The 19,356-nt window shown below is 39.1% G+C and overlaps 2 protein-coding genes across 5 annotated transcripts; one reads left to right on the top strand and one right to left on the bottom strand.

The window, feature by feature from the left end:
• Positions 1-713: 713 nt before the first annotated feature.
• On the bottom strand, positions 714-11,843 carry asb16 (ankyrin repeat and SOCS box containing 16). Of its 4 annotated transcripts, XM_052138802.1 has the most exons (8): positions 11,717-11,793; positions 10,333-10,409; positions 9,652-10,035; positions 9,179-9,446; positions 4,351-4,759; positions 2,829-2,912; positions 2,348-2,461; positions 719-2,186 (listed from the first exon to the last, which is right to left on the bottom strand). In XM_052138802.1, the coding sequence occupies exons 3-8, from the start codon at positions 9,986-9,988 to the stop codon at positions 1,998-2,000; spliced, it is 1,401 nt and encodes a 466-aa protein (XP_051994762.1). In that variant the 5' UTR covers positions 9,989-10,035; positions 10,333-10,409; positions 11,717-11,793; the 3' UTR covers positions 719-1,997. The 4 variants fall into 4 exon arrangements, with proteins under 4 accessions (XP_051994764.1, XP_051994763.1, XP_051994762.1 ...); XM_052138804.1 differs by lacking the exon at positions 11,717-11,793 and having other exon boundaries at positions 714-2,186; positions 4,351-4,672; positions 10,333-10,905; XM_052138803.1 differs by lacking the exon at positions 10,333-10,409 and having other exon boundaries at positions 718-2,186; positions 11,717-11,843.
• On the top strand, positions 11,017-19,356 carry LOC127652576 (uncharacterized). Its single transcript, XM_052138791.1, has 6 exons — positions 11,017-11,553; positions 11,810-12,009; positions 14,568-14,674; positions 14,846-17,683; positions 17,789-18,009; positions 18,917-19,356. Exons 2-6 carry the CDS (start codon positions 11,826-11,828, stop codon positions 18,990-18,992), a joined length of 3,426 nt encoding a protein of 1,141 aa, XP_051994751.1. The 5' UTR covers positions 11,017-11,553; positions 11,810-11,825; the 3' UTR covers positions 18,993-19,356.

The raw sequence follows: 19,356 nt of genomic DNA, 5'->3' as shown, positions 1-19,356 counted from the left end.
GCTGGTTTAAGCAGGGGAACCTTCCGTGCCATGCGTGATTTCAAACCATGACGTCTTAGTGTATTACCAACAGTAACCTTGGAAACGGTGGTCCCAGCTCTTTTCAGATCATTGACCAGCTCCTCCCGTGTAGTTCTGGGCTGATTTCTCACCTTTCTTAGGATCATTGAGACCCCACGAGGTGAGATCTTGCATGGAGCCCCAGTCCGAGGGAGATTGACAGTCATGTTTAGCTTCTTCCATTTTCTAATGATTGCTCCAACAGTGGACCTTTTTTCACCAAGCTGCTTGGCAATTTCCCCGTAGCCCTTTCCAGCCTTGTGGAGGTGTACAATTTTGTCTCTAGTGTCTTTGGACAGCTCTTTGGTCTTGGCCATGTTAGTAATTGGATTCTTACTGATTGTATGGGGTGGACAGGTGTCTTTATGCAGCTAACGACCTCAAACAGGTGTATCTAATTTAGGATAATAAATGGAGTGGAGTTGGACATTTTAAAGGCAGACTAACAAGTCTTTGAGGGTCAGAATTCTAGCTGATAGACAGGTGTTCAAATACTTATTTGCAGCTGTATCATACAAATAAATTGTTTAAAAATCATACATTGTGATTTCTGGATTTTTTTTTTAGATTATGTCTCTCACAGTGGACATGCACCTACGATGACAATTTCAGACCCCTCCATGATTTCCAAGTGGGAGAACTTGCAAAATAGCAGGGTGTTCAAATACTTATTTTCCTCACTGTATACTCTTTTACACCTGTGGGGTGTCCAGAGCGCCCAGGGGAAGCACAACACTCGACTGTGCGAGGGTGACCGCTGATACATGCCGTAATTCCAGTGGCAAATAGCAAGTGAAGGGACGAACACATGTGTGCATGGCTCCAAAGAACAAGTCTGAACGAGTAGAGCACGCCATCTCCTTTTATAACCGTATGTCTGGGGCGGAAAGAGGCATGCAAATTCCACATGCCAATTTTCATTGGCCTTTTCTGAATAAAGCAAAGGTGATTGTCACTACATCGACAACGTCGAGTGAGTGACAGACAGGGAACAGCTTATCAAGTATAATATGAGCTCTCAAAAATCACTACATGGCAAACAACTAAAAGATGAAAACTACAAATACAACAGCTATGGTGCAATGCTAGGAACTAGGGTAGAGCATCCTGTAATATTACTGTCCGAAGATGATAGAAATGCAGAAAATAAGTAATGGAAAAGATGATTTTATGGTTATTTGAGTCTTTGAGGCTTACTGTATTTAATGCACTTTTGGATGGCAGAGACAGTGCCAAAGCATCAGACTTGATGAGTTCCCTAGTACATCCTGATTTTTTTTGTCTTGTTCATTTGGTCACTCTGTACTTCTGTGGTAATTTCAGTATATTTGTTTTTGCAAGCAGGCAGTGAAGACAATGCAATTGAACTGTCCCAAAGCTATTTTAAAGGTGATGTAATTTCTGCAACACTAGCGTCAGCGAACAGAATTCCAAAAATTTACTTTACATTTCTTTTTAATATAGTGCCACAGAAACACAGTGTTAACAGCTTTTGAGAAAATTAACCTATGAATGGCTTACTTGTACTTAAACTTATTTGGCTGGAATAAAAGAAAGTATTTTAACACTGAAAAAGTTAAATACTTCAACTTTAACTTATTACATTCAATTCAGATGGCAAGCAACAAATATTTTACTTGCTGTGGTGCCGCAGTTTAACAGATGGTGCAGGAAAACACTCACACAATGTTTCAAAGATGCAGAAGTTGACGCTAATTTATTGCAGAAGCATTTTTCTTCCACCTAAAAACAGGTGACGAAAATTAATATATTTGCACAATACATTCTCACATTAAAATAATACTGTACTGTCAAGAGGTGTCATGTGAAGTATAAAACCATTTTAATTAATGTCTATTTGTGTTCACGGATGGCATATAGCTCATAAAATAAAAGTCAGCTGTCTCTGTACTCAACCAATTTTGTCTCTAAAACATTCAACGGAGTTGCCCATCATTTTGTCGCAGCAGCAAATAATCTTTCAAAGCACTGGGTATGTTGAGCTGGTCTATCGCAAAGTGACACAGTGACCCCAGGTGGCGGCGGAGTGAACAGCGGCAGAGGTGCTGCAAAGAGCGCGGCTGACCGCTCATCTGCCTGACAGCATCGAAGAAAGACTCATGTTCCTAAAAATATAACAAATTTTTTTTTTCATTAGGATGTCATGTTTCATAACAAAAACGTTAAAATATCAACCACTGTCCATCATAAAAAATGATATTGACATGGGTAGGCATAGTAAAAATAAATAAATATAGAATTCATTAATATATAAATTCAGAGAGACCTTGAGTAGCTCCTCAGGTATGTCCTGTAACCACTCCTCACATGCTGGCACGACTTCAAAACAGTTCAGCATTACCTCCAGGGTGGCAGGAGAGAGGAGGCAAAGTTTCAGCATCTAAGAAACAGACATACACAGGGACAAATAAAATATGGATTTATACCAAAGAACAATGAGCTTTTATAATAACTATGTAGTAGATGCCAATGTGTTTTTCAAAAGATGGCCAAGCCTATACAGTACAGTTGTGTACTTTTTTTTTGTAATACACCATCTGACCGGTTTTCCTCTATTAAATGCAATTCACCTCACACATATGTATGTTTATTAAGTGCTGTGGTCAAAGCTTCAGTGGCAATAAAGCAAGTATGTGATCTTTGAAAATATGGGTAATTCCTACTTGAGATGGAACTCGTCCCTGCAGCATTTCAATAAGCAAATTTGATTGATGACTTTTAGGCTCCATTCAAACTCTCAAACTTACTCTAGGAAAAGGGGGATGTGCTCCATAGTTGAGCAGAGACTGAGCCACAATCTCCGGCTGCTGGCCTGGGTAATCCTCTACTACCTAGAGAGAGATAGAGAGATAAAGAGATATATAAAGACACTTTTCCTTCCCATGTAATTTTTTTAAGGTTAATTTTATTTCAAAATAAAATGTTAGGTTGTTTTTTGGATGAATGGATGGTGATTTTTACTGCCAAGCTCCAAATAGGAAACAAAAATAAAAATACCATAAAAGTAGCATGAAAGGTAGTTCATACCACTGGTGTAGGTTGTTGATCACTGATAATGTTCTCCTTCAGAAAAAAACCCTGACCCTAAACTCTCATTTGTAGCTGTGAATATTTGAACTTGAATGAGAACCAATTGTGATGGATGTCAATAGGCATGTCATAAAATATCGATGTATCGATTATTGATCAGCACATTATTTTATCTATATATTTTGGAGACAACAAGGTGGTGATATAACATTTACTGGAGCAGGTTGCAAGGCACAGGTATCACAACATAAGATGTGTATTTAAGAGCTCCTTGCACAGAATGCATAAACACAAAAGTTACAAATGTTGTTGTACTTCAAGAATGAAAGCGACAATGAGTTTGCAGGTTAGTGCATGAAACTGGTTTAACGGCGCAAACTGAACAGTTCTATATGCATATTTGAAGAGGTTTCATTCAAGCTGTCAAACCACAAAAAGACATTCTTGTAACTGAACATGCATTGTGTAGGCTATATGAAAGATGCATATACACAATATATCATCCATTGATGGCTAGAGTAAATAAAAAAATGTCCTTTAATAATGATTTGGGTCCAGTTTAAATGGAAAACTATATGACGCGTGCAATGGCGCTGCAGATTTTTGACCTGCCTCCGGAGATGGCGAGCCCACGCTGTGTATGCATTCATAGAAAATAATTATTTAGATTTTTAGAACGCACCATGTCACAACCTTTAATTTACCCTGCAGCTCACCCTTTACCAAAGTTGTGTTGAGAAATATGTTAACAAAAAAGACTATTGTGTGCAACGGGTAGCATTGTTTATGTCTGAAAAACATCCCGATATATATATATATATATATATATATATATATATATATATATATATATAAATCATCAGAACAATCTTCTGATTATCGATGCATGAAAAAGGCATCAATCCCAGACCTAGATGTCAAAGACGTCAAACCTTCCTGACTCATCCATAGGCCCCCTTTTTTTTATAGAACTCAGAGCAAATGAGATTTGTCCTTTTCTTTGTACTTTTTCGAACTTGGCGGAAAAATATTTTTTAAATTTTGTTTTTGGGGAAACTACTCCATTAACAAAATAACTCTTGTTTGTGTATTTATATTGTCTCTGTATAAAGTATAACTATTTTAAAATAAAAATGTTAATCACAAATAAATTGCTCAGAGTACATGAAAAAAATATTGAAAGGATCTTGCAATCCATAATGACACATATCTAAACCCACCACATCATCACTCTCCCACCTGCAGCAGGCAGTCCATAGGTGTGTATCCGGCACAGTTAGATACGTCTGCACGAGCCCCATGTTTCAGCAGCAGTTTAACTATGCGTGGGCAACAGTTTCCACAGGCGTTATGCAGGGCAGTGTGCTTTTTTCTCCCTGCAGTTTGCGCATCGGCCCCGGCCGCTAACAGCCTCTGGACAATACGCAGATACCGTCCCGCATCTTCTGGTCGCTCTGCCCCTGCGCAGGCTGCGTTCAGGGGCGTTTCACCCTCTTGGCTCTGAGCTGTTACATCACCACCATAGGACAGGTAGAGCTCGACATGGGCCTCCAGTCCTCTCCTGCAGGCCACATGAAGGGGGGTGAGACATGAATCTCGCTGGGATACGTTCACCAGCGCACCACTGGTCACCAAGTGCTCAGCACACCTACAGGGTAGATAAGTTCACAGCAATATTAATTGGTTGAGGTTGGAGCCCTCGTAATTGTGCACCACCTTCAATATCCAGAGGTAAAATAAGAAAGATTTAAAGTTTTTTTGTCTTCTAGGCAGAACATCAGAGTTTCTGTTGTCCATAGAATGACAGTAGAACGTGATTGATTCTGCCAAACTCCAAAAAAGCACCTTAAAAGTAGTCCATATGACAGGTGCACCATATTCTAAGATTTCTATATGAAATCAATATGAAAGCTTTTTGTGAAGTATACAATGAAAGTTAAGATGTTTTTCCACTGATGATCTCAAAGTTTTACACCATATTTTGTTTTGGTAATAGTTTGTCTTTAGATGAAAATGTCCTTCCAACTTGGTAAATAAATAAATATTCAGATTCATTCACAGCTTTATTCTGACTAAAACACCTATTATTTTAGTCAACAAAAATAATACACTTTAGTTGAGGATAATGTGTAAAAAAAAAAAAAAAAAAAACTGTAACAGACCAAACTTCAAATCAAATATTCAAACATTTACACTCGCTGCCAAAAGTTCAGAATAATGTACAGATTTTGCTCTTATGGAAAGAAATTGGTACTTTTATTCACCAAAGTGGCATTCAACTGATCATACCGAATGTATAGTCGGGACATTTATAACGTGAAAAATTACTATTACAATTTGAAAATCTTTAACTACTTCAAAGTGTTCTCATCAAAAAATCCTCCACGTGCAGCAATGACAGCTTTGCAGAATCTTGGCATTCCAGCTGTCAGTTTGTCCAGATACTCAGGTGACATTTCACCCCACACTTCCTGTAGCACCATAGATGTGGCTGTCTTGTCCGGCACTTCTCACGAACCTTACAGTCCAGCTGATCCCACAAAAGCTCAATGGATTTAAGATCCATAACACTCTTTCCCAAGTATCGGTTGTCTGATGTCTGTTTCTTTACCCATTCTAACCTTTACTTTTTGTTTTTCTGTTTCAAAAGTGGCTTTTTCTTTGCAATTCTTCTTTACTGTTGTAAATTAAACTGGTATTGAGCAGGTATAATTCAATGAAGCTGTCAGTTGAGGACATGCGAGGCATCTATTTCTCAAGCTAGAGACTCTGATGTACTTATCCTCTTATTTAGTTGTACATCTGGCCTTCCACATCTCTTTCTGTCCTTGTTAGAGCCAGTTGTCCTTTGTCTTTGAAGACTGTTTTTTTTTTTTGTGGCAATTTCAAGCATTGTATAGCCTTCATTCCTCAAAACAATGATTGACTGATGAGTTTCTTAAGAAAGCTGTTTCTTTTTTGCCATTTTTTACCTAATTTTGACCTTAAGAAATGCCTATTGCATACTGTGGGAAATCAAAAACAAAGATAAATACAATGTTAAGCTTCATTTAATGAACCAAATGGCTTTCAGCAGTGCTTGATATAAATGGCAAGTGATTTTCTAGTACCAAGTTAGCAATTTAGCATGATTACTCAAGGATAAGGTGTTGGAGTGATGGCTTCTGTAAATGGGGCCTGTCTAGATTTGATAAAAAATTACTTTTTTCATACAGTGATGGTGCTGTTTTTTTTACATCAATAATGTCCTGACTATACTTTGTGATCAGTTGAATGCCACATAGGGAATTAAAGTACCAATTCCTTCAAAAACTGTACATTATTCCAAAATTGTGGCAGCCGTGTATATACAAACAACTAAGTAAAGCTGACCTTGTTGTGAAAATATAAGCTCCTGAAATAATAGCATATAATAAACATACAAAAGTATAATCTACTTTTTAGGAGTTACTGTTTTTTTAATGCTTCATGCTTTAGAGACTGTTATTAATTGTCTGTGTTTTAGATAGCTTAGATATTGGATTGCGTGTAGCGCATTTTTATGGAAACACAGATTTACAACACAATTGAAGCATTCTGGTTAGCACATAACTTCGTTAAGTTCACCTGTTCATTCTCATCATGTCTGTGAAGATGTACATTGTAATATTACATATATGTTAAAGGTATATACAGTAGTGATTCATCTCATGAATAAAAGGATTTGTTAAGTCTGAAAAGTAGTTCATTTTGCCATCTTAAGAGTGTGTTATTTTTCGTGTGGACGCCCCGGGTTCGATTCCCCCTTTTGTCCCACTTTTTCCTATCCTGCCTCAACTATTAATATTTCCTTTAATTCAACTTATAATTATAAATAAAAATGAATATAAAGGTTGATTTCCTCGCAGTGATTTGGTCACAGTGAATGTCGGGGAGTTGAGAGAAAGGTTTGATATGAGTAAATTAACCATGGTTTCACTACAGTAATATTGTTGAAACCATGCTTTTTGGAGGAAGCCATAGTTTTAATGCAGTTAAACATGGTGTGACTACAGTAATATGATGGTTATATAAAAACCATGTTTAATGTTTAAAATACCATTTGGCTACTGTAGTAAAACAATGGTATATTTTTACATTTACATTTATTTATTTGGCAGACGCTTTTATCCAAAGCGACTTACAAAAGAGCAAAACATAAGCGAATCATCTTGAGGAGACATTTGTACAAAAAGTGCCATATTACAAAGTTTTACTAGCATCAGAATAGCATTCAAAACAGATTTAAGTGCAAAATGATATATATTTTTTTTTTTTGTGACTGGTTAAGTGCTCTTGGAAAAGATGTGTTTTTAGCTGTTTTTATAAGACAGAGAGGGAGTCAGCTTCACGGGTGGAGTTGGGAAGGTCATTCCACCAACGTGGTATGATGAAACTGAGAGTCCGGGTAAGTGTTTTGGTGCCTCTTTGTGCTGGTACAACAAGGCGACGTTCCTTAGCTGTCCGCAGGCTTCTGGCAGGAGTGTAGATCTGCATAAATGATTTTAGGTATGCTGGAGCAGACCCAGTGACTGTTTTGTATGCCAGCATCAGAGCCTTGAATTTAATACGTGCATCAACCGGCAGCAAGTGGAGATAGACAAAGAGTGGTGTAACATGTGCTCTCTTTGGGTCATTAAAACTAGACGTGCTGCTGCATTCTGGATCATTAGCAGAGGTCTAATTGCACATGCAGGAAGGCCTGCAATGAGAGAGTTACAGTATTCCAGTCTAGTTATGACAAGTGACTGAACAAGCAGTTGTGTTCAGAGAGGAAAGGTCTTATCTTCCTGATATTGTAGAGTGTAAATCTACATGATCTTGCAGTCTTTGAGATGTGGTCTGTGAAATTTAGCTTGTTATTGATGATTACCCCTAGATTTCTGACCGATACTGTAGTTGAACCCAGCTGCACGGTGATGTTGTGTTCAACAGCAGGGTTGGCTGGAAAGACAAGGAGTTCGGTCTTGGCTGGGTTGAGTTGAAGGTGGTGTTCCTTCATCCAGGCAGAGATGTCTGCAAGACAGGCAGCGATTCGAGCAGTCACTGTGGTGTCGTTGAGCTGAAAAGACAAGTAGAGTTGCATGTCATCAGTGTAGCAGTGGTAAGAGAAACCATGTGACTGAATGATGGGTCCCAGTGATATTGTGTATATGGAGAAGAGAAGTGGCCCAAGCACTGATCCCTGAGGTACCCCAGTAAGTAACTGATGTGTCTTGGATACCTCACCTCTCCAGGCTACCTTGAAGGACCTATCTGAGAGGTAGGAGGCCAACCAGTCCAGCACAGTTCCTCTGATGTCCAGAGTAGAGAGGGGTGGAGAGAAGGATCTGATGGTTGACTGTGTCAAAGGCTGCAGAAAGGTCCAGCAGAATCAGAACGGATGATTTGGATTCAGTTTTCGCCTGTCTCAGCGACTTTTTGTAAGATAAGGTTAGGTTTAGGTAAAGCGGTAGGGTGTCTTTAGGACTCTGGGATATATTAGTATTTAATATTTATTTATGAGTGCAAATAGTATCTGCCACTATTAGCACAGGGTGCAAATAGCGTCTAACACCATTTGCACTTAATGCAAGATGATGCTTTTTGTTGCAATTTACACTTAGTGTAAATAGCATCTATCGCTATTTGCACTTTTTCTCAACATAGTTTTGCTTCGTTATCGCTAAAAAACCTTTGCCAAGGAAACTTTTGTGTCAGTAGTTTTGTTGATGTGTTTAACACTGGATAATCTTTCCTAAACGTTAGCATTCAAATCTCTTTTTCTATCATATGGCTTCAAATATATAGTGAACTAGTTGTTTTTTGGAATTTGGCAGTATAAATCAACATCGCCTTTTGTTTTATGAAAAACAAAATATCAAAAGCTTGGACATTCTTCTTAAAATCTCCTATTGCGTTTCATGGAAGAAAGTAAATAATACAGGGTCAGAATGACACGAGGTCGAGTGAATGATGTCAAAATTTTCTTTGATGGGTGAACACATTTTTTTACTCTGTGTGTCAATACAATGCGCCTCTGATCATGGCAACTCTATGGTCTACTCACTCATATGTTTCTGCTGCATTGCAGAGGTGCAATGGGGCATTGCCATCAACAGTGAGCAGGTCCGGGTCAGCCCCGTGGTCCAGGAGAAGGCGCACACAGACTTGATGGCCACCTGAGCAGGCATCGTGTAAAGCTGTACGCCCACCCGTGTCTTCATCCACCTCTGCTTCCCGAAACAGCAGCTCCTCAACACAACCAGAGTGACCTCTGCTGGCAGCCAGACGCAGTGCAGATGTCTGCTTAACCTTTGATATAAGAGTCCACATTCCTGTAACAATGGAATAAGTAATGTGAATTACCAACAAAAGCTCAGAGCAGGGGTTTTCAACTGCAGGTTTTCAACCAATCATTGTTTAATTTCAAAATATTTTACTGTGAATAAAGGCTATCCCATCATCCTGGTTGATCTGATCTATTCATCTCAAATAAATTCCAATGTTTGTATGTGTGGTGATTTTATAAAAGGGTCTTACCCATTTCTGGGGCCCACACCATCTCCTCATGAACGGTTTCCATCAATGCGTTGACCATGCCTGGTTCTTTGAGGACAGTATACACTTTTTTCATATCTCCACACATGAAGGTCTCATGGATGGCTGGGTCTCTGCACTGTATTTGGGGTGGAGGAGCACGGACTGTCTGGATCCTCTCGTTTCCATGCCGAAGTCTGGGGGCTATAGGCAGCGGGCGCCTGGTCATAGCCCTCCTGTGTGCCAGTGCCCGTCTGGCATCTTCCCAGTCCTGAAGCTCTTGCTCCAGCCTCAAGGAGCGTAGAGAGGCAGAGGTAAAGGCAAAGGTGTCCCGGGACATCCCGGCGAGTGTACAGCAGTGTTTAGAAGTGTCCCAGAGCAGTGGGCCTAGAGTGCATTGGCAAATAAGTTAGTGAGTTTTAATTCAGGCCATAAGTAACAACCGCACAAAGAACAGCATGTTTGCTCAATAGATTTAACCTATTCCAAATCAGTCTAAGGAATATAGTTAAGTAAAACTACTATATCCAGGAAGTTGTGCAAGTGTTTTCTGATCATGTAGGAACAGATTGAGAAATTACATTAAATGCAATAATGCATATAATAATGACTAAAGCATGTCAGACATTTAACTTTACTAGAACAGCTGAAAGCCAGTAAGCTCTAACGTCAAGGTCTTCTTACCTTTAGAAGTCCTTTAAGCTCCTCTTTGTTCAGACTGTCCCTCAAAAATGTATGTGCCTAAAACATTAGTTTGATATCTGGAACAGACAATGCTCAACATATTTGATAATTCCGTTATTAAAATGGCTTAATGTCCCTTTAGGAACGAAGCTGCATGTCACAAGATATTGTTGACCTGACACACGGTGGAGCTTTGTATATTAATAGACTAGTATGTGAGCAAATATGTACATGCACTTGCACAACATTGCCTGTAGATGGCGCCTCACAGAATTGTTTGTACATTTCTTAGGCTGTAGAAAATTAAAAACAAAACATTGCATCCTGAAATCATACATTTGTGCGGTAAATATTGAAGTGTTAAATATAAAAACAACGTCCACTACCATTCAAAAGTGTAGGCATGAACCTGCCCATTCTTTATTATTACATTTTTAACATTTTATGTAGTAAAGTCACTAAAATTATGAAATAACACACACATAATTTGGGACTTGTGTAGTGACCAACAATGTTATATAAATCAAAACTTTTTTTTTTAAATTGTAGTTTCCTCAGAGTTTTTCCATTTGCCATGATCTGCACAACTTGCTCTCAACTTTACACACTTGGCATTATCTTAACCAACTTGAGGTGCCACTTGGAATACTTTTAAACAAAATTGGAGTTGTTGGTTGCTTTTCTTTCACTTTTCGGTCAAACTCATCTATTTTAAAAATAGCGATATTAATAATAGCATTTAAAATGCGAGATTTGTAAAAATAATTAAAAAATAAATAAATAAAATAAAATAATATAAAAACACAAAAAAAGTTGGCCCAATTTATATTTGTCTATAAAACTATTTCTGGTATTTACGCATACGTTTTTTGATTAAACGCGTTAAAAGATTACGAAAAACAAATTACAGCCATGTATGTCCTTACTTTTAACTTAAAGTGTATGACAAACGACGGTATTTTCCCCCTTTTTAATACTACTGTAAGTGAACTTTCTGAGGTCTTCAGACCATGCTAATTAGACTTAAGATGTCCCTGTTTGAAAGCTACTGAAGTCATAAATACTTCTTGAAAAGCCAAAAGTCCCGGTCTTCCTCACTTTCACTTTTATTTTAATGTAGACGCTGGACAGACTCTTATCTCTAAAGGGAAACGTGCAAAAATGCAGCTCTTTGAAAGGCTTTAGAGCAGCGCAAGTGTTGATTGATATCGTGACGCAAAGGTAAAGAGTAGCATTATAAACATTGTTCTTCTTAAAACGAGTTCAACCGCGTCGCTTCTCACGAGCTCTGTTGTTTACACTTCCTGTATGCTCGAGCTCCGACATGCACAAACGCTATTTTTATGCATTGTTCTTGATAATTATGAGAAGGGTTGTGACTCACATTGCTGGAAAAGATTCTTCTCAAATGTGGTGTTTGATAATGCATACTTAAACTACCCTTAACCACATGTTCATTTGACATCCGTGACTATAGGTACCAGTCGTTAAAGATGGCAGAGGAAGGCCGGGCTGTGTACGTTCACGGTTTACCAACAGACGTGGATCGTGAACGGCTCCGGGATAAACTACTGATACATTTCCTACGCGCGAGGAACGGAGGAGGAGAGGTCACGTCAGTCACTGTCATCAATGCCACTCCTGTGTGTGCCCTCATCAAATTTGAGGAAAGCAGAGGTCAGAGAGTGTCTTAAACATCAAATAAAACAATATTCATCAAAATTAATGAATATTGATATTGACTGATATATTGGTAAAACATCTAGGAGAGAGTATATTAGTTGTCCTCTATGCAAAATAAATAAATAAACTAGATACCTGAATATATTAGGGTTGCTCCTATCAAATGAGAGAGCATCTTTAACACAGGGCCATAGAAATAGGGCTTGATGTGGACCCACTTTATATTAGGCATATTTAACCACTTGATATAATGTACCTTTCAGGGCCGTGCACAGACATTTCGAGGGGCAGTGGCTCAAACTGAGAAAAATAAAGTTACAGTGAATGATTGACAAACATATGGTTAATAATTAGGCATAATGCTAATACTACTACTGTTGTTGCTGCTGTTATAACTAGTGATGCATTCAAAGATTCCCATGTCTATCATACTCCTTATACACTACCTTTTTTTGGTAGCACTTTTTTTGAAGGTGTGGTACTGAAAACAGTGTGCAATAATTTTAACATATACACAGCATAATGTGATGCCTAATATGCAGACCTGTTAAATGTCATGGTAACTTCAGTGTTATCATCTCTGTCTTCACTGTTATATAAATATAACAGTATATATTCTTTAATATAAAGCAAATTGGAGCAGACAGCTTGCTTGATATATTCAGTTCTGCAACAGTTCAAGGGCTCACTTAATCTTTATCGTTTATATTATAACTTTATGATTTAGTTATAATAGAAAAGTCTTCATTAAATTTAATTTATGTTCAAATAAAAACAAAATGAAAGATAGGTATATTTTTAGAGACTTACGTTGCTCTTTGATCTGATCGTTCACCTTATGAACTAATGCACATTTTTAATGCATTTGGGTGTGCTTAAGCAATGTTAATACTAATTAATGCACGTTTTTGATGCATTCGGGCCTGCTCAAGTGTCAGACCCACTTAAGGAGAAGGGTATAGCTGCAGGCATAGCTCCAAAAAGGGGTGTGAGCTCCAAATCGGCATTATAGGGAGCGCCTAACCTTACCCTTCCCTTCACCCCCTTGGAGTTGGCACAACCCCCTTTTTGGAGTAACCTCACCCTCTTCTGCCCAATTTGGAGGTCTCCAGCCTGCAGCTAAACTTACTTGCACTTAGGACCCCTCTCCCCCTCGCTCCTGAACCACTGCCTGTAAAACAGAGATCCAATGCAACAGCCGAAGATGGCCGTCTAGTGCATATTTAGATATGTAACTTTAGCCACTGTAGCCACCCCCCCCCCTGTGCATGTCCCTGGTCCTTATCTTGCACATGTGTAGTTGCATTGTACTTACATTTAAAGCACCTGCATATAATTACATCTGTAGCTTCCCCTGATGGCACACGTACATCACCCAGACGTCTGTTTGATTTTGGTGTTTACATCTGGAAGATGCATTTTGTACGTTCTTTGCTCATCTGCAATAAGACGTATGTCAATAAATATGTCTCGGACGTCAATAACACATTCAGCAGATATTATTTAGACAATTACGATTTAAAATGTTTGTAAATCTGATCTTTTTAACATGTTTAGCATATGTTAATTAAATTGTGATGCTTTCCAGATGTAAAGATCTAAAACGGAAATCTCAGAGATGTACTTGTGCTATCTAGGACAATGTTAACCTTAACCCTTATGCTAAACCTAACCCTAGCCAAACACTTACCCTAACCCTACCGGCCAGCCGATTAATCGGTCGACCTCTAGTTTTAAGTGCCGCTTTCTATGTTTTTCTGCATTTTCCTTGTGAAATTAACATGAGGCGCTACAACAACTGTGAGTTTTATTCACTGTCACACAAATCATGGGTAAAATGGCTGTTTATGACTTTATAAACACATATTCTTTGCACTATTAATCACACCCTGCTATGTCATTTTATCAAAAGACTTTTACTCTAACGCATCTTTTCAAAAACTATACATTTTAACGCTTATATTACAGACCCATCTACATTTATACACTTAATTGAATGTGATTAACTTCCGTGGTAGCTCAGCTGTGAGTGTTGGACTTTGGACTTGAAGACCCAGCCAAGGATGCTTGAAAGTGAAAGTGAAGCTAAAGTGCCATAGAAGTGACACAAAATGATGGGGATGCTTCAGTAAATGTGCTTATGTCAGATGTGCTCTTAAAACTCTGTTTGTGAGGTTTAGGTGTTGGTTTAGGGTAAGGTCTGTTTTGTGCAGCTTTTTGAACACTATTGGCTAGGCTTCGGTTGAAGTTTTAGATTCTGGAGGTACGTTTTACTCATTAAAACTCCATCTAATATTCACTTTAGAAACCCTTTCTGATTACAGCATCATTTCACTAGCGTTTTGCGCCCACCGTTGGACATTTCACTGGTAAACAGCAGGAAATGTGTATTGAAGCACCCATTGTCACATAATTTTCATGAAATCAGGATGAAAAATTAATATTAATGTGCATTTGTATATGTGAACATTCTGTTTATTAGTATGTGAACTGCTGAGCCAGTTTTGCCTCTCCAATTATGTTGATTTTTTTTTTCCTCTGGTTTCATTTAGTGGTCCAAAGTGTACTTCGTCATCGTCTCCACATTTTAAAGCTGGATGGCAGAGAGTATGAACTCTCCCTGAGTCTCCCAGGCCAAGAGCCCTTGAGTCTGAATAAGGTTTGCTGACTGTATTTCCTGAAGTATTGTATTGTATTTTTTTATAATGAAAGTTCAATACCCCAGTCTTGTTAAGTATTCAGTTTGTTTTGCGTTGCTAATTAAAAGGTATGTACCTCAGTTACCCTGATCTGTCACAGTTACTCAGCTGATGCTCTTGTCCTCCTTTAGGTGATCCTCGATATGGCTGTGACCGTTGATTGCAGTCAGCTTCCTCTGGGTACTCTGAATGTACTGTGCTGTAAATTTCCAGGCCTACATTTGCAACCTGACCCATTACAGCAGACATGCACCTTTCAAGGCATCTATTCTGAGGTTCAGGGTGCCTTGTCTTATATGGAAAAGTTCTTAACTCCCAATCATCACCTTATGAGGGTAGAAAATCCTGATTTTAGTGGAGAAAGCAGGCAAGCTCCAAAGAAAAAGGAAGACAGAGGGAGTCAAAAGCATCAAAGTTGGACTAGCTTTGCACACCAGTCACCAGACCTTCATATTGGAGAGCTCAGCTCTGTATCCATGGTGGGATTAGCACAAGAGCGCTATGAACCTCAAGATAACACTGAGGCTCTCACACAACTTGAGAGACACACTGTTTGGACAGAGAAAAGCAAAATGGATGAGGGGGAATTTGCAACAGATTTGGAAGATCTTTCACTTATCATGGAAGCTGATGTGTTTGCGTACCTACAGAGCAACAAAGAGTACAAGCGAATACTGCATACTTATGGAGTACAAGTGGTCCATGTTACATCTGAGGGGGTCACTACCCTGTACCTGCAATCAGAGGTCCCAACAGGGCCAGAGGTTAAACAGAACATGCGACAAGCCCATAAGGAGCTGGGCCAACTTTATCAGCAGCAAGAGAGTTGTTTGAGGAAAGACAAGCTACAAAAGAGTGCCATCTACCTGCCAGGGGGTCTGACTGCAGCATTGAAAGATGTGCAGTCAGTACTGCCTAATGTTCTGCTTAGTTACGACAAGAACAACATTTATATAGTGGGAGAGAGAAGCGAGGTATCTCAGGTCAAACAAATGCTGCTGCTTGGGGCGGAGGGGGATATTATGGGGAGCTTGACAACAATGCCAACATCCTCTTCCAGTTCTCCATCCCCTGAATCCTTAGAGAGAGGACAACAGGCTAAGAAGAAAAGTGAAGTGAATACTCCAGTGACTCCTAAATTGATTGGCTCTAGTAGTGAACAAAAAAGGGAAGGTGGAAAAGAATACAAACTAGCAGCTCGGTTTAAGAGCTCAGGGTTGGGTGGAGACCCCTTAAGCATCCCTGCTAAAATGGACAGGGTAACAATAGCCTCAAACTCTCAGTCAGTACCACTTACAAAGTCTGCACTTGGCAGTGCAGGCATGCTCCGTAACGAACTGACTGGGGAAGGAACTGAAGTATTCAAGATGACTGGACCAATCTGTACAGGAGATGATGTCCTGTTTAAAAATCTAGAGCCACTATCCTGTGTGAATGCATATAATGCCAACTCCAACACATCCAAGTCCAAACCAAATACATACTCTGGATTCACCTCAACATTGACAACAGGAGTCAAAGCCTCAAACACAATTGTAAATGCTCTATCTGCCAGTATTGCACAAGTGAAGGCTGCTGCCCCCTCTACAGCAAAACCAGTGCCCACTTCCAAATCCTCTGTCAGAAGGTCTAATAGTTTCTCTGGTCAGCCTTACCTTAAAGAGCAGATGCAGAAGAACCAGAAAACTGTTGGGTCAATGGTTGATGCCTATGCTCATCAAAGAAAAAGATCCAATAGCCTCAGTAGAAATAAGAGAATCTTCACAGAATTTTCCACCACTGTGGAAGCAGAACTTACTGTGTCTTCAGAAATGTGGAGCTACATGAAAGAGGCCTATTGTAACCAACTGGACAGCATGAAATCTGACTTGGAAATGTCTCAGAAACAAGCCAGCAGAAGTAACGTAAGTGTGATACTGAAAGGCTCAGAGTCCTCCAAGGTTGCAGAATGTCATCGGCAGCTACAGAATCTTGTGTCTATGGTAGCCAGTGACTTTTGCATTCAGGAATTGCGTTTGGCAGAGCTTGGGGTGGTTGAAAAAGATGAATCGTTTGAGGCCTGCTGTTCGAATGTGCGCTCATGCTTTCATAAAGTCATCTTGCACACCTTGAAAGACAGCATTTTCTTGTATGGTCCAAAATTGCTCTGCTCCCAAGTGAGTGAAATATTGAAGGATGCATTTCCTCGGAATGAGTCCAATTATTTACCACAGATGAAGACATTCCATCAACAGCAGGGTGTAGATCAAGGAGCAGCCAATGCATCGTTGAGTACAACTGAAGTCCAAATGAGCAAGCAGTCAACCAAAACTAATCAGTCTGCTTTTCAAGATACAAATCAAATGGATTTTTCTAACAACAATCAGACAAAATGCAAGAGTGGGGGTCAATCGACAAAACTGAAATCAACTGCATTGAAAAAGTTGGAGGAACCTAGATCTGTGACAGATGAATTACTCAAGACAAACTCAGTTAGCCAATCAGCTGATGCCAGAGAAGAACAAACAGGGCTAAAATGTGATGGGCAAACGTCTTTACCACTCAAGACACACAAGAAAGAAGATACCTCCACGATTTGTAAACAAACTAACTTGCTGTCCCATAACCCTTTGGAGTATTGCTTTTGTGGAGCGAGTGGAACAGATGTTAAACAGACTAATTGTGGTGTCATTCTGTGCCCTGTCTGCCTTCCAATTCATTCATACTGCAGAGTGTGTGGAAAAGAAGAGACTTGCTCTCAGATGAAGGTGCAGGAGGATCCAGTGCTTCGTTATGGCTCGAAAGATGTAAAACTAAATCAGATACATGGATATCAGGCTCAAGAGAAGCATTTAGGGAAAGAGGACAACAAAGAAGAAAAGGGCATCAAAGGCACTATGACATGTTCTGAGATGCCTTCAAGCCTTGCAGGCCATCCCCGACACACAACAGCCAAGATCACATACTGCATACCTGATGGCATACAGGGGGTATTAGCTTATATACAGTTTACAGTTTATAAAATAAAGCATTCTAAACATCTCATGTTGAGCTTTCAAATATCAACTTTTCCTTGCTTTACACATACTTTCTAGGATAAGGAACCCTGTCCAGGTTCACCATTCCAAGGTGGTATATTTGAGGCATACCTGCCACTCAACCCAAAAGGGCAGCATTTATTGCCTTGCTTGGAAAAGGCATTTCATCAAGGGCTAACCTTTACTGTTAGTTCAAGCAACAAGGACAGTGGTGGGGGTGCAAAAGTTACCTGGGGCAAGATCCCTCACAAGACCAGGATGGAGGGAGGAAAAAGCATGTGAGTCTATATGTTAGGCATAACAATTGATAAGCTTGAAATTATTGCATGGATTAAAAAATTGAACTGCCAACACCCAAACATCTTTCTGCCACTTGAGTTAAACAGAGTCAATGAGATTCCTCTCAACTCTATTCCAGATAAAGAGTCCCTTATTTTTTGAGGTCATATTTCATGTATACTCACTGAGCACTTTATTAGGAACACTAATGGTCATAATAAAGAGCCCAACCTGGTCTTCTGCTGTTGTAGCTCATCCACCTCAAGGTTTGATGTGTTGTGCATTCTGAGATGCTATTCTGCTCACTACAAAAGTACAGAGTGGTTATCTGAGTTACCGTAGCCTTTCTGTCAGCTCGAACCAGTCTGGCCATTCTCCATTTATCTCTTTCATCAATAAGGCATTTTCGTCCACCGAACTGCTGCTCATTGGATGTTTTGGAGTTTTTGTCACCATTCTGAGTTAACTCTAGAGACTGTTGTGCGTACAAATCCCAGGAGGTCAGCGGTTACAGAAATACTCAAACCAGCCACCTGGTATGACCAACGATTATACCACAGTTGAAATGACTAAGATCAAATCTTTTCCTCCATTCTGATGGTTGATGTTAACATTAACCAAAGATTCTGACCCGTATCTGCATGATTTTATACATTGCACTGCTGTAACATGATTGGCTGATTAGATAATTGCATAATAAGTAGATGTACAGGGGTTACTAAAGAAGTGCTTAGTGAGTTTATAATTGATCACTACATTAGGTTTTACTTAAAGTTGTCAATCTTCGCTATGTGTACATGTGTGTCTGTGTATGCGTATGCATAAGTTGTAACACATGCATCTATAATATTTATGCCATTTTTGTATTGTCTTTGTAAACTGAACATTTAAAATGTCTGTGTGCAGGAACGGATATCCAGACTCTACATATCTTAATCGCTTGTCTGAGGCACTGGTGGCATATGAGATTGAGTACCTATGATTAGTCAAGATCCAGCTAAATCCTGACCTTGAGACATCCACATCTTAATCTTGACCACAAATAATTAAATGAGTAAATATTTTTCTTTTTATATGCATTATTTCTTTTTATACTTTTCTTTCATGGAAATAGTGAAGTAAATTAAGTCTTTTCAGGCTGCAAAAATAAAATGTATCTCACATTAGAGAATTGTGAAAGACTAAGTGCTACGCAATCTTTTAGTATTAATTTTTTGTACTAACATTATCAGCATTTTATACAATACTTTTATAAGTTGTATTGAGACATCCTATAGGTACAGTATCAATAACTCTCAACATGTATACCGAGGATGTCTGTGAATCAGTTCGACAACATCTTTTAA

Source organism: Xyrauchen texanus, chromosome 12 (assembly GCF_025860055.1).
Source record: "Xyrauchen texanus isolate HMW12.3.18 chromosome 12, RBS_HiC_50CHRs, whole genome shotgun sequence".
Classification (NCBI taxonomy): domain Eukaryota; kingdom Metazoa; phylum Chordata; class Actinopteri; order Cypriniformes; family Catostomidae; genus Xyrauchen; species Xyrauchen texanus.
Note: the sequence above shows the minus strand (reverse complement) of the source record. Positions and strands in the feature narration are given on the sequence as shown.

Excerpts from the sequence above, each read along its gene's own strand:
- asb16 (XM_052138803.1), bottom strand. The coding sequence starts at position 9,988 with ATGTCCCGGGACACCTTTGCCTTTACCTCTGCCTCTCTACGCTCCTTG. Across the intron at positions 4,760-9,178 it reads AATGCAGCAGAAACATATGA|GTGTGCTGAGCACTTGGTGA; the intron begins GTGAGTAGACCA and ends TCTACCCTGTAG. Across the intron at positions 2,913-4,350 it reads CTATGGACTGCCTGCTGCAG|GTAGTAGAGGATTACCCAGG; the intron begins GTGGGAGAGTGA and ends ATCTCTCTCTAG.
- LOC127652576 (XM_052138791.1), top strand. The coding sequence starts at position 11,826 with ATGGCAGAGGAAGGCCGGGCTGTGTACGTTCACGGTTTACCAACAGAC. Across the intron at positions 17,684-17,788 it reads TACCTGATGGCATACAGGGG|GATAAGGAACCCTGTCCAGG; the intron begins GTATTAGCTTAT and ends CATACTTTCTAG. Across the intron at positions 18,010-18,916 it reads ATGGAGGGAGGAAAAAGCAT|GAACGGATATCCAGACTCTA; the intron begins GTGAGTCTATAT and ends GTCTGTGTGCAG.